The 26494-nt window shown below is 44.3% G+C and overlaps 1 protein-coding gene across 1 annotated transcript in view; it reads left to right on the forward strand.

Moving 5' to 3' along the window:
* The window catches only part of Spag17 (sperm associated antigen 17), a 219833-nt gene that overhangs the window by 26797 nt on the left and 166542 nt on the right, over positions 1-26494 (forward strand). Inside the window, exons 2-3 of the mRNA XM_038311719.1 lie at positions 12291-12431; positions 13021-13107. Coding sequence (XP_038167647.1) covers positions 12291-12431; positions 13021-13107 — 228 coding nt within the window. The remainder of the gene's footprint in view (positions 1-12290; positions 12432-13020; positions 13108-26494) is intronic.

A 26494-nucleotide genomic window follows, 5' to 3' on the forward strand; every position in this document is an offset into this window, starting at 1 on the left:
TAAAACCTAGCAGTGTTCAAGAGTAATAGGTAGCCCCAGACCCCTGAGCTGGGTGTGCCATCCTAGACACAGGGGGTACAAACATGAACTGGGGCACAAATACTCTCACATCGTAGTAATCAAATTCTGTGGTCTGTGTTTTTCAGCATTGTGTTTTTAATTGAGAGGTATACATATTCAGTTCATTGGTCCATGTGTGTCCTTGTGTGATTAACTGTGCCCTCCTAGTTAATATTATTAGGGACTAAATTAGAGTAATGTATTAACCAAAATGGGAACTTTGAAGGCTTGTTTCTAGGTATGAAATATTTAGACACAAAACCCTCTCCAGAGATTGAGGCTGTTTAAGGATTTGTGCCTCAGATTCCTTTCTCTGTCCCAAAGCCCATGTCAATGTTGTTCATTCTTCAGTGGGTCTTAGTTTAATGAATGAATGAATGACTCTCTGCTTTAAGTATTCTTATTTCTCAGGTCAGGTTCTGAGTCTGCAAATATTTTCTCAAAACCCTGGGACTGGAATCGGAACTAACAGTTGGGGTTTCCGACACTCCGTCTAGTGTTCTTTTTATTACACCATTGAAAGAGCTATTGTAAGGATACTATTAGGAAACCAATAGGAAAGGGATAATTATTATGAGTTACTACCCTGGTATGTCCAATAAATGGAGTCCCATGTACCTGTGTAATTGGAGAAAATTAACAACCATAAGCAGATCTGGGCCTTGAGATTTATCATAAGCATGGACTGGGTCTGCTTTGTTACATGGGCTGTAAATGAGGCTCGTGTTGTGAAGGAGATGTGTGAGTTATGAGGGGGCGAGGGTGAAGGAATGAGCCAGAAGCAGTTTCAGTGACTGGAGCTGCCCTGCTAAGGCCTCAGGTGACCTTCTGATTGCCCTGCTCGTGAGTCTACCACTCCTCTGGCTTGGGCCCTACCTCACTCACGCTCTCTTCTGCTTCTTTTAATTTGTCTCCTAGGAAACCCCTGACAAAATGGTAGTTGAACTGAACCCTGAAAAACTCTCAAGCGTTCTTGGAAGAGAGAGTCCAAGGATTTCTTTAAGCACCCACATCCTTCCAACCACCACTCTGGTCCGCCCTCCCACTAAGATTGATTGACCGTGACTAACCATTTGGAGTCTTACCCCAGTTTCCTCACTCAAAGTAAACTCTGCCTCTTGGTTTCTTCCAGCAAACCCTGGATCCCAAGCAGCTGGGGAAATCAGGCTTGCTGTCTAGCAAAACCCTAAAAAGGAACAAAGCAGCCTATCTCCCCTGATAAGGGGCCAGGGAAGCCACCTCTCCACTGAGACACAATGCTCACTTGCTTGCTTGCTTGCTTGCTTGCTTGCTTGCTTGCTTGCTTGCTTGCTTGCTTGATTGCTTGATTGCTTGCTTGATTGCTTGCTTGCTTGCTTTCTTTGCTTCCATGCTTGCTTGCTTTCCTTGCTTGCTTGCTTGCTTGCTTGCTTGTTTGCTTGCTTTGCTTTGCTTGCTTGCTTCCTTCCTTTGCTTGCTTGCTTTGCTTCCTTGCTTGCTTGCTTGCTTTGCTTTGCTTGCTTGCTTCCTTTCTTTGCTTGCTTGCTTTGCTTCCTTGCTTGCTTGCTTGCTTGCTTGCTTTGCTTTGCTTGCTTGCTTCCTTTCTTTGCTTGCTTGCTTTGCTTCCTTGCTTGCTTGCTTGCTTGCTTGCTTTGCTTTGCTTGCTTGCTTCCTTCCTTTGCTTGCTTGCTTTGCTTCCTTGCTTGCTTGCTTGCTTGCTTGCTTTGCTTTGCTTGCTTGCTTCCTTTCTTTGCTTGCTTGCTTTGCTTCCTTGCTTGCTTGCTTGCTTGCTTGCTTTGCTTTGCTTGCTTGCTTCCTTCCTTTGCTTGCTTGCTTTGCTTGCTTGCTTCCTTCCTTCCTTTGCTTGCTTGCTTGCTTGCTTGCTTGCTTTGCTTTGCTTGCTTCCTTCCTTCCTTTGCTTGTTTGCTTGCTTCCTTCCTTTCTTCCTTTGCTTGCTTCCTTCCTTCCTTCCTTCTTTCCTTCCTTCCTTCCTTCCTTTGCTTGTTTGCTTGCTTCCTTCCTTTCTTCCTTTGCTTGTTTGCTTGCTTCCTTCCTTTCTTGCTTCCTTCCTTCCTTCCTTCCTTCCTTCCTTCCTTCCTTCCTTCCTTCCTTCCTTCCTTCGCTTGCTTGCTTGCTTGCTTGCTTGCTAAGCACTGTCCTAGATGTGTGTCTTGTGTTCTCTATGGTTTGCTGTATCAGTTGCATTTAGTAATGGCTTTACTAAACTAAACCATTAACTCATTCTTGTTGAATTATGGCAAGAAACCAATTCAGTGATCTCTTATGACCCCCAAGATGGGTCCCCAAATCTCTTTTTCTGTACCCTTAGGAAATTGTTAGAGATGTCTCATCAGTCTCCATTTCTATGACAAAACTCAACCTTCAGAGAAGCCCTGTCTAAAAAAACAAAACAAGCAAACCAAAAAGCCTCACCCTCCACAAACATCTGGCACTGCCCTATAGATCACCCTTGACCCTCCCCTCTCAGAGTCTACTCCCGAGACCCTGTTTTTAGACCCACAAACAGGACATAACAGGCAAAGAATTTTGCCTCAGTCACAAAAACAGTAGAAATTGCAGTTTTGTCTTCAAAATATTGTTTGCTGTTGGACATGTCATTGAATTGGAAACAATAGGCTAGACTTTGTGACCAAGATAGTTTTGGACCCTTGTGTTTGTCAGAAGTAATCAGAATCGTGTCCTCATTCACACAGATGCAGGAATTAAAGATGGTGAGTTTTTCTTGCAGTAAATTATATGCAGGACTATTGCAGTAACTGCCAGAACATGGATTTTCCACAAACATTAAGTACGTAGCCGCTTTATGGTCAGTGTGGTCATCAGGGAGAGAACTGTTTATCTTGCTTCCTCTGGGAAGCCCTCAAGAAAGGTCCAACATATGACACATAGCTTAGCGGATACATGACCTTTAGAGCGAGGCAGGAGGCTGGACACGCAAAGGGAAGGGCTACGTAGGGTATGGTTGTGCCTTGGAAATGCCTTAAGTTTTAACGTGGAAGGTAGGGACTTAACCCTGAAGGGATCTGAGGAAAGGAAAAGAAGGTCTGGTGCCTGAGGAAGGAGTTGATGAAAGAGCCTAGCTTTTAATATGCGATGATGAAAAGAGGTCCCCTTTCTTTGGGGTGAGCCCCTGATTCCAATTTTACATTTTTGGAGCAATTAGCAGGACTCCACTTGGCTCTCCTCGGTCTCCTCTGGTAGAAGAATGTCTCTGATATGTAATAGTTGTTTGAAAACCCAAAGAGGCTCGTTTCTTTTTGGAGTCCGCCTTACTTTTAATGTTCTGAAGTTCACTGTGGACCTCAGATTTTGCTCCAAGCTATGAAGCTGTCGGAGTGCACTAGCATAATGGCGCTGTAATTGTAGCCAACTGGTGGGGGCAGGGAGACAGTTAAGGTGTGCCGCGGTTTCTGTGGCTTCTCTGCGGAGTAGAATTCCCTGCAAAGCTTTTCCATGTGGCGTTTTTAATAGCTGCCTTAAAACTCTCTGATGCATGGAGCAAAACCGAATCAGGCTCTCATGTGCTAGATTGCGGGGATGGGCCAAGGACTCTCTGAAAATTAAAAAAAAAAAAAAAGGAGAAGAAGAAGAAAGGAAGAAACAACCAAACAGCCAAAACCAGAGGCTGAATTGTCCAAAGAAGATCCTAGGGAGTGTTCAATTTAGAATCCCAGAAGTGGCCACCCCTCTAGCTCAGTTTTTCAGAACTTTCTGCGGGAATCAAGGCTACCTCCCTCGCAGATATTGATCTTACCCTTTTGTCTAGTACTTGACAATTTATAAAGTGACACCACATTTATTGTTCATTAGGGCCCACTTCCTTTGAAGGCTGTATTACTAAGTCTATTTTTTTTCCTTAATGAGGAAACAGAGCCTTAAAGACTAGCACAAGGTCACTCGGGTTAAGAGACAGCAAGGCAGAATCTGACACTGCCTGAGCGACGTGCCCTTCTTGACAGCACTCAACTAATTGTAGTGATCATGTTCAACATTTATGAAGACAAGATAAACCAGCAAGCCACCAAGCGCACACATAGCACACAGCACAGCTTTTTGTCAGCTGCTGAGTTCTCATTGCAGGGTGTGAGACGTTCCCAGCTCTGTTTAGACATCAAAGGAGCACACACTTTCTCTAACTCACATGTCAGTGACTCGGAAGCCCCATGCCTTCTGCAGTGCCAAGAGCAGCTGATAGAACATGGCCCACTCCACCAGCCTTTCTATACCAAGCATGTGTAAGAGTTCTCTTTAGTGTGTGGTTTCGGCTGCCGAGTTCAAGAAGCACTTATAGAAAGCTGGTAGATGGCAGGATGAAGAGGAAGCAGTCTAGGTGGCACGTTCTAGAACCACCATCAACAAGGCACTATTTGGACAACTCTGGGAATTCTTAATATGTGGTCACTCGGAAGAAGAAAAATAAAGGGGTCCAAGCAATTAACTCATAGGGTCTATTTACTTATCTAATTAGCAAATTAACTCTTAAGACCCTGGGTCTAATAAGTGGTAAACTTCATTACACCTTGAAGGTGTGGTAGAGCCATGATAACGTCACTTCCTTTCCTTTTGTTCTTAAAACCTAGCCCTGGAGCTCAAAGACTCTGGATGGACAGTTGGGAAGCCAACATGGAACCAACCTGCATCTGGGAGACAGTTATGCAGCTTGGTCTTTTGTGGGGCCCCAGGCAGTAGGACATAGGTTGGCTCTTTGGGGCCTATTCTCTATGGTGGGATGCCTTGTTCAGCCGTGGTGCAGGGGAGAGGAGCTTGGCCCTGCCTCAGCTTGATGTGCCTTACTTTGTTGATTCCTATATGAAGCCTTACCTCATCTGAATGAAGACAGAGGAGGATGAGTGGATGGGGAGCGGGGAGTGAGTGGGAGGAAAAGAGGGAAGGTGAACCCTGGTTGATATGTAAAATAAATTTTTAAAATGGTGAATTAGAAAAAAAAAAAACTAGCCCTGAATGGGCATCTGTGTTTTATATCTCAGACGGCTTAATGTGTGCTGTGTCACAGCAAACAGCAGACCCGTCTGCACTTTTTGAAGCATGGAAGCAGACCTCACCTCTAGTGAGAAGTTCCCTGGGGACACTTTTTCAGTGTGGCTTCCTAAACACTCATTGCCTCCTGATGCCACTAAGTACACACACATCTACTTCCTGAAGCCATCTCGTTGATCTCCCATGTGCTGTTTTGTTTGCCTTGGGTTTGTGGTTGAAGATAGGATGGTATTTCTGAGAATGGACACCAGATACAAACTGATGGAAAGGTACCTTCTTTCACAGTCTGATGTGCTCTCCCCAAACTCCCCAGATGAGTCTGTCTTTAACATGCTAGATTCTATGTGTCTATGACCTGGGCCCTCTTCCATTAGAATCATGGCAGCTAGCAGGTTTATTACTTTCAAAGAGAAAATTATCTTGCAAATTATCATTCAAATTAATATTTTATTTTTGACAATGAAACTATTGAGAGTCTGATTTTTTTTTTTGATTCAACCATGAGATCACTATGGCATGAAGCAGCCATGTCAGGACAGACAACGACAGGGAAAAGCAGAAGCGCAACCCCCATTAATATTCAGGAAACTCAACTGTGGTTGTTACTGCAGACTGGTCTCTGAGGAGCTATCTGTAGATTTTTCCATTCAATCGTCACACCAATGCAATGAGGTAGGGCCTGTTGTTATCTTCACTTATACATAAAAACAGCAGAGTCATTGATCCAAGAACTCAACAGCTTAGTCTGCTAAAATTTAAATCAAGCCAAGCTATCTTGCTCTTAATCACTGTGTACCCTGTATTCATCCAAAAAATGGCTGCAGTGTGCGGGAGTCCTGTCACCTGTGGGTGGGCCACCTGGCACTTCCATGGCAATATCCTTCATGGCCAGCTGCTACAGTTGGAATAGAGAGGAACGGGCAGGAGTGGGTTGGCCCAGCTTCCCTCACAGGAGACCTTGGCATATAGTTTGTCCTCTGCGTGAAATGCCTGAAGCTGGGTTCTACCTGCACTGACACCAGCAAATCCATATCGGCAATTGATCCTGCCCTGCTGCAGGATGCTTTGGGATGGGCTGTGTGCGAGCCACGGAGATAAACTCCTTTGTACTCCTTGGCGCTTTTTCAGAGTGAGCCATGGCCTCTTCAGTAAAAATTGCCCCTAAGTGAGCCTTACACATGTAGCCAGTCCTAGGGCATTGCTGGGAAGTAACTGCTAGCTTGTCTCTAGGTAGAACACCCTATTATGTAACATTCACCAACTGTAACACTACCTCTATGTCGGGTGTGGCATCCTTGAAGCTGTCTCTCTCTAGACAGTTGAGGAGCATGGTGACCATTGGCTCCCATGGTTCCCAGGATGGAGATCAGAGACTAAGATAGGTGGGAGATGATGCTGCTGCCGAGGCAGACTTGGGCTGTTCAACCCTCTCCCAGATTCTGGCCTGGGACAGCCAGTGTGATTTGCTGCTTCCTTGCCTCACATCCTTTCTCTCCCCCCCCCCCCGCCCCTTGATACGCTTCCACTGTGCCTCAAGCCTGTAGAATTCCAGCCCCCAGAACTTGTGGTCTGTTTGTAGTGGGTAAAGAGAAGAGAGACCAGGACATCATTTTGATGCGAGTTGGGAAAGAACAGGGAGAAGGAAAGAGGGGGGGGTGGTTTTATTGTTGATGCTGCTCGGGAGTCATTAGCAGCCTCTTCCCTTTGCATCAGGTACTTACCTGAATGGCTCTCAGGAAATGTGTATTAGCAGATCCTAAATCCTCTTAACTGATCCCTGGTGGGGCTCATGCTAGGTCGGATTCAATGTGTTCTGCGCTCGGCTACTCAAGGGCTGCAGAATGTGTACCCTCCAGCTGCCTGACGTGATACTTTCTCACAATTGGTGATTCCAAGAGTCAGAATCCTCTGGGTGCCCAAGTCAATCCCCTTGCCTTTCTACAGAGAGCCTGGCTCTATTTTATGTTCATGCCAAGCATCCCAAGGTACACTAGTATATAAATCCTAATATCTGGCCTCAAGAGTTGGCAGTCTACTTGTCACAGCCATATGATCTGATTCCTAAACAAGGATTTCTCATGCAGTATGCACTAATATATCAAACTAAGTTTTAGGAGAAATTATGAAGGCTATATAATTATATATACATATATGTGTGTGTACATTATATACATATACATATATATACACACACACATATATATTATATCTGCTTTTTAAAAAAGTTAGGTAAAAGCATGTCATCATCATTAATACTGTACTTGTTTATCATATGACGTGTGTCTATTATTGACCCTCTACTTTCAACTTAGTTTGTAGTTAAAAAATTCCTTTTTAACAGATACAATTGCAGCAGCCAGTTTGAGGTAATGAAAATATTTCTTCTCCTGGCCAAAGGCCCACACTAACACTCCTCTGCTGACGGAGAGCCAAGTCTTCTGAAAGCAAAAACCTAGCACGAGAAAGACATTCCCAAACGCCTGTCCACTTGGCGGTCAATCTACATGACAAAAAAAGGGGTTCCTTCAGCTGAGTCCAGGGACACCAAGCGCAGGCTGGCATCTCTGCTGGGCTTAAATGGTTCTCAGTCAAGCCAACTTCTTAAATGCTGCATAGATATTACATAAGACTTTTATATGTCTCTTACTGATGAAGGTTCTCTGGTCAGCTCTGGGTGGAGGCCCACGGAGACCTCCTCCTAGAAGCGCTATGGAAGGCCACCAGGACATCATTCCATTGTCTTCCTGTACCAGCTGATACTGCTGCTACAGCAGGAGGCCATCACAGCCCCATTGTCCAGCGGCTATGCCCCCTTGCTCGTGAAGGAGCTGTTATAATCATATTAGAATATGGAATGCCTAGTAAAATTTGGAGAATTTTTAATATATGAAAGAAAAATAGTTCTAAATCTACCCCATGTCTGCGAGACTGGGGGCTTTGTGAGCTGGCCAGGTTCCCTGCACGTACTGAATGCTTTCTTGCCTTAGGAGACTATATGCCAGTGTTTGGGTTGAGACGCCCTCCTGCCAGGCTTCAAATTAGGTAAGACCGCTTAAGCAAATAGTAGGTAATGGATTGTGTCTATGCGCAATTCCCTTCCACCTTTGACCGACTTTATCAATAGCGCCAAGGACAGGACCCAGCGATATCTGTGTGTCATTTACGTCTCCGGGTAGCAGAGAGCCACCTTCGTTGTCCAAAGCATTGGAGTACACTAGAATAAAAGCCTCCTTCCTCGCCATTGAGTTTATCCACTGCTTTCTTTAAAGCGGCCAGTTTTCAGTTCCCAGCTCCTGTTGAGTGCCCTCAAAGTTCCTGAACTGTCTGGAACTCGAGCACAGGTGGGAACAATAGTGTTACCATAAGTATGGCCACTTGGTTGTGACATGGCACTGCCATCTCACTCTCCCACGGTCACTGTTCAGTCTCACTATGCCAAATTTTTCTGGCTTCTCTGTGAAATTAAATTTAAAGACTCTGTTTAACTGTCTGTTGAAGTGGGATATAAGTGGAGGAGGATTTATTGTTGTTGTTTTGTTTGTTTGGGGGAGGGGTGTTTGGTTGGTTGGTTTTGACAGTATTTTACCGAATTTGATTTGTGTCCGTTTTTTTTTTTTTTTTTTTAAGACAACATCCTATTTCTTTTTTTTTTTTTTTTTTTTTTTTTTTTTTTTTTTTTTTTTTTTTTTTTTTTTTGATTTTTCGAGACAGGGTTTCTCTGCAGCTTTTTTAGAGCCTGTCCTAAAATGAGTTGTTGATGGTAGAAATCTGGAACCTGCAGTTTTCCTGGAACACTAATCGAGCCTGGTTCATTTAGGTGCCCTCCACCCTCTCTCATCCAGGGGTGTGCATTCCCCAGCATCCCGCTGCCCCCTGCTGCAGCCAGCAGTTGGTGCAGCCGTCCTCTCAGGCACCCTCCCCAAAAGTGACCACTGTCTCATGTTTCCTGGGGCCCTGGGTATATGATTAGACAAGAAGGTGCAGCTCTAACAACGTCCTTTTTGGATCCTACTCTAGAAAGCAGACCCAATTTAGAAGCAGCTTTAAGGACCACTGTGTGGGTGAAAACCTGGCCACAGCTGGACCTTTTAGATGCTGTTAAATGAGACGAAGGTTCCTGATCTAGCTTCCAAGGGCTGTCTCAATGTGACATCAGGAATACCACACGTTTTAACGTACAGGACCATGGATTGAAAAAAATAGACATATTTATTTCTTTTTAGAACACTCTAGGGCAAAGAAAACAGAGCAATGGGCGTCTAGAGAGGGAAACTTGGGAGATGGCCTTAACCGCTCATCCTCTGTGTAAAATACCATTTTTTAAAATGTGATTCACAATGTTTTGGGGGATTGGATGGAAGCTATTTCTGAAGGCTCCATGCACTTTTACAAGGACTGTAAATCTTCATCAATTAGTAGCATGTGACACACATCACCTGTCATTCATGCTCTGGTGACCTGCCCTCCGAACTGTCCTGAAATAATCACAGATTTGTCAGCTTTCTGCACGGTCCCCATGGGTTTCTGCCACAATGATCTCAACACAACACAACATTGAACTCCTGGACCTGTCTTTCCATCTGCAGTGTACCCGTGTGCCCATTCCACGGTGTCACGTAGGGGTTCGGAGGGGCAACATGTGCCTGCCATATGGGAGATCCACAGTAATTGATAGTTCCTTCCTCCTCTTCCCCTCTTTCTTCATGTCTGGAATGACCCACATCTGCCTTTGACACGGGATCCTAATGGGTAGGTAGCTGGTGACAATACCCCTGGGAACTGTCTTTTAAAAAGCTGCGTGGAGCCCCACATAGGAGCACCGGACTGAGCTCCCAAGGTCCTGATGAGGAGCAAAAGGAGGGAGATCATGAGCAAGGAAGTCAGGACCGTGAGGAGTGCGTTTCCCCATTGAGACGGTGGGACAGATCTAACGGGAGACCACCAAGTCCAGTTGGAATGGGACTGATGGAACAGGGGACCAAACCGGACTCTCTGAATGTGGCTGACGGTGGAGGAGGACTGAGAAACCAAGGACAACGGCAATGAAAGTGAACTCTACAGCATGGACGGGCTCACTGTGAGCCTTGTCAGTTTGGTTGCTCACCTTCCTGGACTTAGGGGGAGCTGGGAGGACCTTGGACTTAACATAGTGAAGGGAACCCTGATGGCTCTTTGTCTTGGAGAGGGGTGGAGTGGGGGTATGGGTGGAAGGGAGGGGAGGGAAGGGGGAGGAGGAGGGGAGGAGATGGAAATCTTTAATTAAAAAAATGAGAAAAAAAAAGATGACACACAAAAAATTGTCCACCCATAAAAAAAATAAATAAAAATAAAAAAGCTGAGTGACAAGTTTTTGTCACCATTGGCTTTTGAATATCAGCAAAGAAACTTGCAGGGGAAAGAGAGAGAGACAGAAGGAGGCAGTTGTTTCTGGTGTCGGAACTTTAACACATGCCCTGTCCAGGAAAGGTGGGTACTGTTCTGTGAGAACGGAAGAGGCTTTCCCCTGCAGCTCTCCCTACAGATGCGGCTTGAACGGGAGTACTCCAGGGGTAGAGACGGTCTCCAGTGCAAGGAAGCTCCGCTAGTGGCAATGGAATTCTTTCCTAAACAATTTGTTAAAATATCATACTTAATTTTTAGGACGAGACCATTAAACAAAAAAAAATTAAATGCTCTCTCTTTCTACATCAAATTAGCATCCACAAAGGTTTTAAAGCCACGCCTTTCTGCACGCGTGCAAACCTAGCACATTCTCTGTAAGTAATGCACATGTTCTCATAAGAACATGTGGTTTTGTTTTCCCGATGGCGCTGGACACTGGGTGGATCTTGTCATGTAGTAGGTTCCCATGGAAAATGCTGTTTGTTGGTAAGAAAGAATGGGCCCTGCCTCTCCTCACACCTAGGCCCTGCTTCTAACCATGTCAGCCTGGCTGTGCACAGAGTCCAGAGAGAGCCACACAAAACTGCACGCTTCACAGAAAAACTGCATGAAGTTTTCCAGTCTCCTTAGACACTGTCTTGGCATCCACCAAGAGCAGGTTTTACTCCACAGATGTCAGTCTCCCAAAAGTAGCTAGAGCAAGTGGTTTTCAACCTTCCTAATGCTGTGACTGACCCTTTAATTCACCTCCTCATGCTGTGGTGACCCCAAGCCATAAAATTATTTTTGCTGCTACTTCATAACTGTAATTTTGCTGTTGTTATGAATCATAATGTAAATATATGATATTAATGATGGTCTTAGGTGACCCCTGTGAACGAGTCGTTCGACCCCCAAATGGCTCATGACCCACAGTTGGGAACTGCTGAGCTAGTGACGGGCTTAGATACTGCCATGCCTAAACTCTCTTATTATGCATGAGGACCCTGAGACCTAGTGACGTCATGTGCCTGGGATCCCCTCCCCTAATATTCTTCTCTTCTCCCTGATGTCTTTGTCATACACACTTGTCTTACCTCCCCATGAGACCAATTTGTTCAGAAGCAGAAACCAGCCCCCTTTCAAACACCAGGAGGTCATGAGGGGTGGGAGAAATGAATGGAGTTCCACTCCGTCTGCCTGAGAATTGCCTTTGCCAATAGAAATGGTAGTAAATGGAGATAAAGGGATTGCGGAATGAAATCCCTGTCTTTAGCAATTTGTTTCTTTAAATTGTTTGAATCAAAATTGTGTGTCCAAGCCTTTTTCCTAGCCATGGAAGGAATCCCTCTGTGGATCAGCAGTCGCGGTCTAGTTTACAGGGAGAAGGTGTGTCCTGGTTCCCACTACGAACTCACTCAGTGTCACCCAACAGTTAGCAATTAGTGCTCGGATCTCTTCTATAAACCTAGCACTATTTCAAGTCACTGTCTAGAGAAAGGACCGGGAAATGAAACAATGATCACTGTTTTGAGTCTGCATTTTAATGTACGTTTGTGGCACAGGAATGATATATTGATTGCAAACACCAACATTTGGGGGGATGCAAAGGGGACAGCATTTTACTGGAATTTATCTACCTTCAGAAATGTTTTTTTTTCTCGTTTCTCAAGAAAATTTGTTTTAGTCAAGTGACATGAAATTTGGCACAATACTGCCGCCTTGTGGCTACTTTTGTCAAAACTGCGCATGTACGTCAAGGTCAACCCTGTCCTTAAAGTAAGATTTACGAGAAAACTGTGATTTTTCAGTGGGAGCCTTTGACCAAGTGAAGAACGCTTAGCATTTAATTCTGTCCGCTCTTGTAACAGAACGATTGGAAGGCCTCCATCGCTTTCGTGGTTGGGAACCAGATTGAAGATGATCTTCTCGTTCGTGCTCTAGAAATGGCTGTCCAAGTCCCTCAGCGTAAACTCTTCAGTATAGTGTCGTGGCAAGAAATTCTCCAGCAGGTACCTGGCTCTTCCTGCCTCACCACCTTCAAAGTCGTTCTTCCTTAAAGTTGTGGAATGAAATTTTAGAGTAGGCAGAAATGATCACGTCTTGAACTGCTTCGTTATTTATGGCGGATGACTTTAAACACACATTTACATTCTGCAAACAATTTAAAATGTTTAATCTGAAAGGACTAATCTTTTCACGCATGCAGTCCATTCAAACTTCATTCCACCGTTCCAGGCAGGGTGCTAAGATCTCTGAGAGATTATTTACTATAAGGTTAGATAGCAATAAAAAAGGGGAAATGACGATAAATAGGGAAAGCACATGACTCATTGAAAAGTGAAGTCTATAGAGAACCTAGCTGGTTCAAGTCAGAGACTATGAGGCCACAGAGAAGGGCTGTCAGGGGTCACAGGCCCCTGCAGGTAACAGCAGCCTGCCTAGAGGTTACATATACAGCATCCTCGTGATGACTACCACCTTCTTGCTAAGTTGCCTGATGGCCTAATTTGAATCCCTGAGATATTTAAAGTTTCACAGATCCGTTTGTTTCCTGAGTCAGTCTTTCTTTCATGATCAGTTAATTCAACTGTCTTACAGATCAATGAAATACAGGCACTTGCTGGAACTGCCTCAGCTAAAAAGGGGAAAAAACCCACGAGCAGCAATTTACCGTTATATTACGAGGTGAGTGACCGGGTCTGTCAAAGAGATTTTTATAACTTTTAGAAATAAAGCATGCAGTATGATGCTTTTAAAGTTTTTAATTCAATCTTAAAGTAAATTTCCACTCTCCTTTGGATATGTCTGCTCCTTATAGTGGAGGCACACACATACACGTGCCTTTTTAGAGTAAACTTAACTAGATTATTTAAGCTATCATTGTTCCAATTAAAAAAGCACAAATCAAGAGCAGTTATATACCAAATCACTGGGCTGTACTCTTCCTTCCATGACAATTACTGAATGTGTGACAGTATTAAAGAGAGCCATTGTTAGTGTTAAGTGCTTGAAAGAAAGAAGAAAGGGTTTCTTGTATAAGAAAGAGCCACAACGGGAATAATTTTCCATCGCTAGCGAATCTTGTACACATTTTACATCTCACTTTAATCAACGTAAAACTTGTGATATTCCTCAGATTAGTGACACATTCCATTAGCTAGCAGATGCTTGACACCAAAGTCTGCTTGATACATAATTCCTGTGCCAGGGGCTGGCGACTCAGGCTAAGTGAGAAAGGGTCTCTTCTCACCCTGCCTTGTTAATATCTCCCTTGGGGCTTGCAAGAGATACAAAAGTCCAGTGACCAACTGCAGTATCACCTACGGTTTTTAGGCGTGATTTTATGGCTATGCAGACCTAAATTGTGAAGATGTGAGACTCTTTCAGAGACAAGCTTGTTTGCAGTTGGAGACCAGTGAAAGTTTTATGTGCCCCAGGTCTTAGGTGATTCCATCGTGACCTCTTCAGTACGGCCTGAGTAGTGTCTGAGCCAGTTTCCTTGTAGTTATTGATAGTTGACAGAACTGCAAATATTTCGGCATTAATTCTTGCTATACCTCTTTCAATGTTTTGGCACACTCACTCTGCAAGCACAGCTGAATTACACCCCTCCTATCCTCTCTTACGACGTTCTGAACGTGTGCACACCATTTGAAACATTATGTGATACCTGGATTTAAAATAGCGGAATTTTTTTCTTCTGAAGTGGTCGTGGAAATTCATGTCCAAGTATCAGGCCTGGGATCAATTAGCCCCCCCCCCCCAAAGGATTCTTTCTTCTTCAAAGATACTCAGTAAAACACAGAGATGATAACAGGGCAGTTTTGACGTTTAATCTGGACAGGCATTTTGACTTGGATGTGGGCTAGCACCATGCTACAAATCCAGAGTTTCGTTAGAAAGCCATCCCTCTCCAACATGTGCTGGGACTCTCGGTTGCATATTCTCCACTCAGGGGAGGTCCCTCTCACATCTGGCTCTCCCACATTCTTCCACTGGAGCATCTGGGCAATAAGCCTCCCACACTTGCTTTTCTGAATGGTTCCAGAAGGAAAGAGGAAGACAGGGTGGAGCACCGTGGAGATCGGGCCTCGGAGGCACCAGAAATCCATTACCATCAATCACTGGAGCATGAATGATAAAGAACATGAAGCAAGTGCGGGCTCCTGGTCAGCCCTAGCCTAGGACGGGGCACATCTGGAGAAGAGCATGCATCTGCGTTTCCAATCTCAGGCCCTTCCCACTGGCTCCCTCACCTGATGCCTCCTCCACTGGGAATCAAAGTGATATTATTTATGCCCGTGGGGAGCATCCAGGTAGTTGGGAGTGGTGGCCGTGGAAGAGGCTCAGGAGCCAGAGTCTTCTGGAGTCTCTGGACTTTTGAGCCACAGATAGCCTGCTCCATGGGTCTGTTTCTGCTTGCATGGTCCATAGCAAGTAGGAAATCTCCACAGACAAACTCTTTCGGAGCATAATAAGGAAGCCTGACATTTTCTCTTTCAAGAAAACTTGGCCACTGGGAAAAGGAATAGTAGATAACAAAGTAGCTTGACCTTGGGGGAGTTCATGAATCTTGTTTCCTTTTAAATCTCTGTTGTCGGGTTTGGGGGGGCATTTGTTGACTGAATTTTCTGTCCTGCCCAGTTCCCACAGTTGTTAAGTCCCAAAGAAACCACCCAGAGGTCTACATTAGTTATAAACTGATTGGCCCATTAGCTCAGGCTTTTTATCAACTCTTTTAACTTATATTAGCCCATTATTCTTTTCTATGTTAGCCACATGGCTCGGTACCTTATTCAGCGAGGTAGTCACATCTTGCTTCTTCTGTGGCTAGGTCAGGACTGCAAACAGGACTTCCTTCTTTCCAGAATTCTCCTATTCTCATTGACCTGCCTCTACTTCCTGACTGGTTGTCCTGCCTATACTTCCTGCCTGGCTACTGGCCAATCAGAGTTTATTTAAAACATAATTGACAGAATACAGACCATTGTCCCACATCAGATCTCCATTTTGGATTAAAGGTTCAAGAATACCGTAAAGACAGTCAACATGATTGCACATTTATGTCTACTTGTAGGACGCCCTTGTTGCCCTTAAACAAGAGCCTAGTCTTTTTTGCTTTATTAAGCAGAATTAACCTATTTGGCTTCCTGGTTCCTCAACTTGTGGTTGCTTAGAAAGCCACCAGTTCAAGTGACACCTCACTACAGTGAAGTTTATCCTCGAGCAGCAAAACTGGCTCAGAGCCTCCTTACACCTCTTCAGTAGAGACTTGAAATGTCTGGGCTAGCAAGGCCCACATGCCTGAGCAATTTGCTCAGGGTTTTGTTTGAACGGATTGGTGTTGTATGTACAGGGAACTCATTTGAAATTATGTAATTTCCCCTGAAACTTTAGAATTTCATCTAGCCGTGATACTGTATACAAGAGTGGTCTTATTTATAAACCGTAGTTCTTTGAAACCCTGCTCAGGTTTCTGCTAATGTTAATTCCCCAGAGGCAGTGCTACAGGTAATTTGTTCATTCGCAGGTAAATACATAGCTTCAAGTTTTCCCATTTTCCCATCAACTCTGTGCTCTTTCATTAGTCTCAGTGATGTCTAACTTGGGAGGGTAGAAGACCCTCCTATATCATCATGGCAAATATAGAAAGGGGGAGTTTAGAAAAAGCGAGCAGATGAAACAGAGACGTGGGAATTAGAGGGATCTCTGCAAATGTGGGAGAAGTCACAGTGGTCACAGGAGAACTCTAAGTGAACACAGGAGAAGTCTCAGTGAACACGGGAGAAGTCTTAAAGAAAGTGTAGTAAATCTGTAGTTCCATAGTACAATAAACACTTGGTAGGAAAGGATAAATCCTGGGTATAGCACTTAAATGCTCTTTTAGGGGAGCTGGGTCTGATCCCCAGAACCCACACAGCTACTCATGACTATCTGTAACTCCACTTCCAAGGGATATGCTGACCTCATCTGACCTCCGTGGGAACCAGGCACATTCATGGTGCACAAATACACATGCAGGCAAAACACCCACATGCATAAGAAAGGAAGGGAGGGAGGGAGAAAGGGAGGGAGAGGAGAGAGAGAAACACTGAGGAAGTGTATGTTTTAGATTCCGGCTGAACTTGTGTTTACTCAGTGTCTACTTCCAGGTCCTCTTATATGCTTCTCTTGTGCTTCTTATGTGCTTCTCATGTGCTTCTTACATGCTTCTCATGTGCTTCTTATATGCTCCCATGCTTTAGGACCCATGTGGAGAATATGACTTCTTCCTTTGCGCATGTACCAAGTCCTGACTCTAACTAAAAGGAAACTATTGCCAGTCAGTCAGAACCAGCTAGAATGTCTTAGGGAGAGCCGTCTATGTGTGCCTTAAGTCTGAAGATTCTTGTGCATTGAAACCTGATGCACAGGAAGTGAACACCTTAAGACAGATGTACAAATTTCAGACTTGACATAGGAACTGAAAAACGAGGAATTCAAAGCTGGGGTGGAGCAGCAGTTATCTCTATGGTGTGCTTGAACTCGGAGTCGCCCATCTCAGCCATACATATCAGGTTCCACACCGTGCTAATGGCAGCCACCTCTCCTGCCCAGCTGGACATGTGGGCTGAGGGTGGAACGATTATCTAAGGTTTCCTTCAAAAAGGCAAATTAGGCCCTTATGAAAACAAAAAGTAAAAGATTCACTAAAACAAAATTGTCTATTAAAAAAAAAGGAATGCATGCCCTATTGGGTGACTTGATTTTCAATTTCTATACAATAAAAAACAGGGATAATCATAAAGACTATATGACGCCCTGCAATTTTGTGCCTACAAATTAATTATTTTGCCTCATCTTCTCAGTAAAATTTTACTTTTTAATAATTAGGGGTTTTTGTTTGTTTATATGTTTGGTTTCAGTTCTTTTTTTTTTGACAGGGTTTCTCTATGTAGCCCTGGCTGTCCTTGAATATACTCTGTAGACCAGGCAGGCCTTGAACTCATAGAGATCCACCTGCCTTTGCCCCCCAAGTGCTGTGATTAAAGGCACAATTAGGATATTCTTAATGAAAGTATTTTTATGGGTTTTTCTGTTATAACTTGAAAGAGATGCTGGTATTAGTTTCAGAAAATATTAGACCAAATGCTGTCTAAGACGTGGGAGGGCCGGAGAGGTGGCTCAGAGATTACAACTGCTTGGTGCTCTCCAGAGGACCTGAGTTGCCAGCGTATGTCACCCATGTGTCATGCAGCTCATAACCACTCCAGCTCCAAGGGATCTGACGCCTTCTTCTGGCCTCTGCAGTCACTTGGCACACATATGGGATACACACACACACACACACACACACACACATAAAAATAAATATAAGAAGAAGGTTAGAAATACAAATGTTCTATCTTCTGATCTTACTCTGCCCATTTTTAAGACCCTGCTAGTGGGCTGGGACAGTATGTCCTGATTGATTGGCTCCGCCTGTGGCTTTGATTCTTAGCTGCTGGGTGTGTGGACACATTTCTCATGTCTTCCACATCGAGAATTCAGTCATTCACAAGAGCGAAGGTTTTTGTTATAGTGCACTAGGCTGCTGTGTTCTGGATTCCTAGGGTGAAAGTCATTCCTTAAATGGTGCTTCAGATGAGCAGTTCACGTGGTAAAGTTGCAAGCCTTTATTTTGGAAGGGGGGGGTGGCCCTTGTCAAAATGAAAAGTAGAGAGCTCAAGCTTCAGGCGTAGGAACAAATAAAGCATGAAAACATTTAAGAGATCCGACGTTATTAAAATGGCAGCTGTTCTGAGACCAGAAGGAGCAGTATGTCATGGAAGAAACAAAGGGAAGGGGAGGCGAGAAGCGTTCCCCAGACTTTTCAGGCCTGAGTTTCGAAGCAAAACAAAAACATTCTGGAAGAACTGGAAAGTAGCCAAGCTAATGCCGTTATTTCATGGAGCTCAGGGACACACCAGGAAATTACAGGCCAGTTAGTCTAACTTCACGTGTAGGGAAAGTATTAAAAACCGCTGCAAGAGGTGGTGTGGAAGGGTGCCTCGGACGGCAAGGCTCGATTATGGCGCGCCTAGCCCGCCTGTTTCTCCAAAAGGGAAGGTCGTGACCTAGGAACTTGTTGAAATGCTTTGAAGCGATTATGGCCAGTACAGCCTTCAAAAGATACAGCAGGGTCCCGAATCTGCACATCTTTTCTGTCCCACATCAGCCTCCCAAAGATACCTAAAGAATATGGTCCGTGTACAGACTCGAGGCCTGGGGCTCAAAAACCACTGTGAAAATAACAGAAAATCACCTCTGGGTAGAAACATTTTGAGAGCTGGAACCAATTAATCCAACTTGATATTTATAAATGTAAAATAATGAGACTTGGAACAAAATTTAGGAATATTGAGCTGTAACAAAGAAGTACCACTTTGGGACTATAAAAAACAATCCAAGAGTTATTGTATCAAAATCTGGGCTTGGGCCCATCATCCACTCAAAGAAGGGAAGATGAGGAGGAAGGGAGTGTGTGCTAGAAAGGATCACACAGTAGGAGCTTATGAAGAATTGCAGCCAAGTGAACTCTATCAAGCTGAGAAAGAGAACTGTTGAATGTCTTAACGATTTGGGCTCTGTATACTGAAGGAGGCTCAGCAGAGAAAGTCAGGTCTGAGCTAGGCAGGAAGCTATAGATGGTCAGAGCTCCATTGCCTTAAGAATGAGCTTCTGGGGCTCAAGCATGTTTGCCTCGCAAATATGAGACCTGTAGGTCTATCTTCACTCAAGCAAAGGCATCCACCAAAACTCCAGTTGCTGGCCAGCTCTTCTCTACCCTGGGGGGGGGGGGGGCACAGGCAGCTGACCACACCCCCATGGCAGACAATCTTCAGTCCCCAGGCAGGAGGTAGACACGTTAGTGCCAAGAAACCTTGGATTCAGCTGTAGGAACCCCACTCCACCCAGAGGCTGGGTGGACTGGCCATGATATTTGGAGAGCGGTCAAGATAGGAATCCAGTCAATATTTCTAAATGTCAGCAGAAGATCAGCTACAAGACGGGGCAGCATTCTGCTGGTCACGTGTGCGCCGCTGGTCATGTGTGATCCTCTGGTCACTGGGCTGCGTAGCCCTAGCAACCATCTGATGGATGCTGCGGAAGAAGTCAGAAAGACAGTTTTATGCCTGTAATTCACGCGACTGAATAATCCACATTCTTCAATAGCCACAATGTCAGTTACCATTTATCCAGCATTTCGTCCACCCCAAGTCTATGTGCACTGGTTAGGTCCTAATTCTGACTTCCACGCGCCCCAAGATGCTTACAGCGGGGAATAAATGCAAATGGATGGCCACGTAATTTGAGTAATTTGTTGACTTCAAAGTGCCTGATCTTTTTACTTGTATCCCACGTGACAGAAAACAGTTTAAATTTTGAAAGCAGTTGTGGATTAACAATGTCATACGTACAAGGAATGCCATTTAGTTAGAATTAATGTTTATGTCTCTCAGTAGTAGCTCTCTGATTTTTTTTAATTCTCCTCTGGCTCAAGGCAAACACACAGTACATGATAGTTTTAGCTGCATTTTGGTGGCTAGTTTGATGGGTCCTTTTGCCCAAAAGGTTGGGGGCAACAGAAATCTTTCATTTCTGTTGTTAAGATTTGCGTGGTTATTCATGATGCAATCCACATCCAACTCAGGTGGAAGCGGGGAAGGCCAGGGCTCTGTCTGAAATGCTGAACCTTTGGAGAGAGCCATGGTCTCCATTTCTTACTGTGAGACTTGGACCCACTGGCAAGTTGCAGCGATCAAGTTAGGCCACCTGGGGTCAGTCTTGTCCCCGTGACTTCCCAGACCTCGTCACCTTAACTGAACCTGGACTTTCCCTTTACAAAGCCTATGATTAAGAATATCAGCCTTATAAGGCTGTCGCCGTGACTAAATAAGACAGTGACTAGAGAATTCTTTTTACCTGTCACAGAATAAACGTCCACGAAAGCTAGCAAATCATTCTAAAACAATTTCTATTATTCTAGATCAAAGCAAATGCTGAATTTGTAGGATAGGGAGCATGGAAGTATGAGAAATGCAGCCATGAGCCAAAAAAAGATATGGTAACAATGCATAACATAAAGTTTCTCATCCAAACCATATCTAAGTTGACAGCCCAGTCCTGTTAAATATACACTCGGTGCTGTGAAATACATCTCCATCTCAAAGAGCAGAAACTCTATAACCGGTAAATAGCATCACCCACGACAGTCCAGGCCCCCTCTGGGGCCTCTGCTAACCATTGGGCTACCTTCTGTGTCTGCGAATTTGGGCAAGCCTGTGGAAGTGGAGTCAGACACGTTTGTCTACCTTTTGTCCTAATTAATTGTTTGTTTTGTAAGAGATTCATTTTGGTTGTTGTCATCATTTTTATTAGCATATAGTAATTGTATAAAACAGTGCCGTACCTTGTTAAGGGCGAAATTATTCCATCATCTGTTTGTTGCACACTTGCTTGCCCATTCAGCCAGTCATTGATGAACACTTAGGTTACTTCCGCCTCTAGGCCATCGTGGATAGTGGTGCTATGAACACAAGCAGGTGCCCAGATTATTAACAGGCTTCCCACAGAGTTGAATGTGAGCAAGGAAAGGCAGGCCAGCCACAAAGGAAGGAAGAGGAGACTAAAGGCATGTTGATGCTCAAAGGACAGCCCTACTCTCCCATTATTCTAATCCTCACGGCTAAGATGATGACATACACAAGCATACTCATTACACCACGCGAGGTGCAACTGTGGGTGAACATATAATGTTATGCAAGCAGCTTCTTTGGCCGCTGCAGGTCTGAACAGCCACTCTCTGTCATAATGTGGACCAGGCAGAACATGTTGCCAATAGAGAAGTGAAAACCCAGGAAATGTACATCATTCATTCAGCCACCAATGAAAACACTCATCAGTTTTCCCAAGAGCCCAGGGCTTGCCCTGTACCGAGCAGAAGGCAGGTCGCATTCATTCAAAAAAAAAATTAGTTTATTCATTCATTTCTAGAAAGATCATTTTGGGTTTTGGAGGTCAAAATGTTTTTGGTCTCATTAAATATTCATGATTTCAACGTACATCAGACATAAAATTAAACACTTAGGCCGGGTTCCCTGGGTAAGATCACTTGCTGCACAAGCATGAGGACCTGAGTTCAAATCCCCAGCCTTCATGTAAAAAGCCAGACATGTTCCCATGTGCACCTCTAACTCCAGAACTGTGGAAGGGAAAAGACAGCAGGAACGTTGGTGCCTGACAGCAGCCAGCCTAGCTTCAGGTTCAGTGGGAGGCCCTGGATAACGGAACACAGTGCAGTTATAGAACAGGACGCCTGACATTCTCTTCTGACCTCTACATATGCGCATGGGTACAAGCCTCTGCACACATACGCACACACATACACATAAAATGTTAAAGAAATAAAACAAGACTATCAACTTGCAATCATTTTTTTTCTACCTTGTAGCCTAGACTCTAGCTACATCGTTTTTTAAGACTTGATTTACACTTGCCTGAAACAAAGGTAACAGGTTGGTAGCGCAGGTGGTCTACAGCTTTGGCCAAAGCATCCAATCAGACCTGTCATTAAAATGCAGAAAATGCTTAATTTTCCATGCATTCCACAAATATGTGATGGTCTATTAAGAACCAATTCTATGGTTGAATATTTGTTGGTGAGTAAAACAGATCTAATGTCCTGCCTTCGAGTTCATTATATTTTAGCAAGAAGTACAGGCATTAAGCAAAAAAAAAAAAAAAAAAAAAAAAAACACGCAAACAAAAACAGATGTGTACAGTTATCGAAGTAAGTAACTGGTTTAAATTGGAGGTAATTAAAGAGGGAACTGCTGTAGATGGAGGTGAGTTTGGAGCCAGTCCTAGACCAGTTAGTGTCGCATTGATGAAATATCTGAGTCTGGGTACTTTATGATAAGGGGAGACTCCTTTGGCTCATTAGTCTGGTGACTAGCTGTTCCAATCAACACGGTAGTGACATTTTCCTGATGAAGGCACTCACGCTGCGTCACAGTGTGTCTGAGAAACAGGAAGGTGTGTGTGCCAGTGATATCAGTAAGGGAACAGGAGAGACCAGTTCCTTCAGAGGAAGGGATGGACGGGTTGTGTTGTAGCAACCTACATTTGAGATCCGAGTTCCAGGAGGAAGCAGCTGTCTTTACTTACAGGCAGCATTTCCCACTAGGACCAATAGCCTAAAAGGCTCCATCACTTCTCAGTATTGACACACTGTGACAAAATTCCAAGCACGTGAACCTTCCAGAAGCCAGCCCCAGACAGATCACAGCAGAAACAAAAAGAAAGAGAACTTGTGGAACACACCGAAAGAAACACCCAGGCATGGGGAACGCTACTTCAAACACTGCGGTGGGAACAGGAAGCTGTCAGAGAAAGGAAGGAGACACCAGGGAGGTGGGAGAGGCTGGTGCTGCAGGCAGGACCATCTTATGGAAGATTTTGCATCTCTACTTGACAGGAAAGGAAAAAAATATTAAGACTTTGCATAGGAGAGATTTTAAACGCATTGTCTGATTGCTGAGTGAAGAGACCTTGGGAGGAGGAAGGAAGCAAACAGAACTGGGGGTGCCTAGAGAGGTTTGTGAAGATGGGGAGCATACAGGCTCAGGAGGGATGTAGGAAGCCAGCTTGAAAGACAGCTGCCAACTGGACGTAAGTGATGAGGGAGAAACCATCAGGCACGACTCCTGCAGCTATGCCTCAAGAAACTGAAAACCGTTCTCCATGCCACAGAGAACTTTAAAGGAGGCTGAAATCAGGGAATGGCCGAAAGCGTCGTTTAGGACAGGTTAAGTCTGGTATGTCTTAGAGATTCCTGACAAGAGAGGTCAGAAAGAATGCCAGTTGTTTTCCAGTGTCCTTTTCGTTTTCTGTTCTCCCGTGTTCCTAGGGTGTGCCAGGTGTGGGAGGAGTATCATTTGTCAGTAAGAATTAATGTTCTAATTAAAACTAATAAAGCTTATTGTCAGCAACCACAAACCAACCATGGGCCATGGCCACAGGCATGATTCAGAAGTCCTTTCCTTTCCAACTTGTTTTATTGGTTGCATATTGGATGCAAGTTTCGTAACAGAGGGGGACAACCCAGTTTTTGCAGGTGAGTGTATGCACACACTGGGTATGCTATGAAAACCCTTGCTATAAATCCAGGTGGGCAAAGTCTTGTGACTCCTTCTGCATCACTATCTTCGTGCGTGCTCCTCTCCCAGTCTTGCCGAAGCATGAACTGGAGAATATAGGAGGCTTTCATTCGTCCAGCCCATTCCTCAAGCAGAACACATACAGAGTTCCTATCACTTTCAGGGCAACAGAAACAGGAGCGAGGTAGTCATGGTCTCTGCCCTCCTCCGCTCATTCTTAATAACTGTGTAAACAGTGTGTTTGTTTTCTGTCATTCCATAACATTTTAATACCTTGTAGGAAGTCTGGTATAAACGTTTTGTGTTTTAACCCTGGTTCTAATTGAGTCTGCTCTTTATTGAGCCTTGTGGCTGGCCTCATTATTGTTCACAACTTGCAGCCAAAAGGGTAATGGTCCCCAGACAGTGGATAATGGAATGAGGAGGGAAGGAGGGGGGGTAGAGCACATACCCAAACCGTCAGAGATCCAGCACAGATACAGAAGGGCTTGTTTCCATGGAGAAAGGGAATGCACAGCTGTAACCAAACTGTGATAGCAATTGTCATGCTTCTGTGTATCTGCGGTGTGACTTCTAGTCCCCCAGTCCTCACCCTTCGCTCCATCTTTGGTTACAAGAAGAGGAAGAAGTGCCAAACCAAACATGGATACAGGCTAATAGCATTGGCTCTTGGATGGAGTCATTTGTATTTATTGGAAAAGTATTGGTAGACTAGTGAGATAGCTCAGCAGGAAAGCGTGCTTGTCACTAATCCTGACACCCTGAGTTCAGTACCCAGGACCCATATGGTAGAAAGACAGTCCAGTCTCGAAAAGCTGTCGTCTGACCACCACACATGTGTCACATGTGTGGGCATGCAGGCAGGTACATACCCATACATGCACCACACACACTAAATAAATGTTTTTTTAGTACACTGTAAATATTAGAAGCACTGATGCTTGAATTCATTCCTTCATTTCAAAAACAAGATGGCAAAAATGCTGTCAAGGGGCTAAAGAAATGGCTCAATAGATAAGAGCACTGATTGTTGTTCTATAAGACCTGGGTTCAATCCTAGCACCCACATACTGGCTCACAGCCATCTGTAATGCCAGTCCCAGGGGAACCAGTGCTCTCTTCTGTGCTCTCTTCTGGCCTCCACGAGCACCAATCATGAACTTGGTACACAAGTAGGCACGCAGGCAAAACAATTATTACATATAAATAAAATAAATTTTAAAAACACACTCATGCCATATTTGTAACATTACAATATGAAGGAATTACAATATTGTTTCTTTGTTATATCAAATATATAAACATAAAAACAACAAGTTGAATTTAACCTCTTGAAACAATCCTATAGAAATCTTATGCATAATTATGAAATTGTTTCATGGGCCCTTTTGTTAAAATTCACATTTTGCCTTCACACTTACTTGGCTAAAGTGCTCATGCTGTTAGGAAATAATCTGTCTTTTTTTCCCTTTTTTCGGTTTTCCAAGATAGAGTTTCTCTGTGTAGCCCTGGCTGCCCGGGAACTCACTATGCAGACTAGGCTAGCCTCGAGTTCAGAGATCCACTTGCCTCTGCCTCCTGAGCACTGTGATTTGAAAGCCTACGGCACCACCACTGTCTGGCAGTTATCAGACTCATATAATGAGCTGGGTGAGCAGGAAGCCTGCAGAGACCACATGGCTCCATGCACACCGTTGCTCAACTTTGCCATGAATAGCATGAAGTAGCCAGCATCCAGTTTGCTGTCAAGACACTATTCATTAGATTCCACTTTTATCAGGAACATTAATTATTTCAGCCATTTCCAGATCTTGCTTTTACCCTTTCATACCTCTCTAGAGTCACAGAAAAGCAGGTCAGGGGACTATACTGTGTGACACAGGCACAGGTCACACCGAGTGCTACATCTTTCATGAGAAACTGATCTTGTACCCTGTGCTCTCAGGTTCATCTTAGAGTGTCAGGGAGGGGGGAGCAGGAGAGACTCTATCTGGATTTGATGCAAGGGACTAATATATTACCTTTTGTAACTAATAAAATTTCAGAGGCCGACAGCAAATTTCTGATTTGCTTTTCCTCCAGTAAAATGTCTGCTTTGAATTATGCAGAAAGAATTCTTCTCCTTGCCAACTTGTTTCAATTTCCCACACAAAACCATCACAGAACACTGCCAGAGGCTTCCTATAGTGGTTCATCTCAGGATTCCTCAGTCATTGGAGGAACACATATGTACACATGAGTACACACACACACACGCACTTCCCCCTTTCTTTGGAGAAAACAGTGGGAAATGTGTTGGTGAGGTTTTGTATGGTGTTTTCCTTTTCCAAAAGCTGCAATGAGCATTAGTCACAGATTCAGAAAAGAAACCCAGTCTCGCCCTGGGCCAGTGTCCCGTTTTATGAATGCGGGCCCGCCCTGCACGGAGGCGGAGAGGCAATCTCTGTGTGATGTGATTTAAGAGGTGCTGGAAATTCTGCCTGTCCAAAAATAGCCCCCACACCCGCCTGTTGAGTTCAGGCACACTGTCCATAAAAACCCTCGTTTAAATGAAATGAATCTGCAGTTTTGGAATGTTAGCCCATTATATCCGTCACACTTTCCGCATGTATTTATGTATCAGGAGGAAATCTGGCACTCAAGGAGATATGCATGTGTCTGGGTGGTGAGAAGAGTCAGCAAGACCAAGAGTTAAAGTAACGCTGCAAGCCAACAGGAGCAGAGTCAGCTGAGCCCTGTGGGAGTGTGCAAGAACTCAACTCCGAGGCTCCCATGGTCAGCCACTCAGTATATTTTGAATCAGTGTTTTCTGGATCAGTCAATGATCTTGATCGGGATCATAAAGAACACAATAATGATAACTGAACGTTTGAAAGATTTTTTTTTTATAT

This window comes from Arvicola amphibius, chromosome 14 (genome assembly GCF_903992535.2).
Source record: "Arvicola amphibius chromosome 14, mArvAmp1.2, whole genome shotgun sequence".
NCBI classification, from domain to species: domain Eukaryota; kingdom Metazoa; phylum Chordata; class Mammalia; order Rodentia; family Cricetidae; genus Arvicola; species Arvicola amphibius.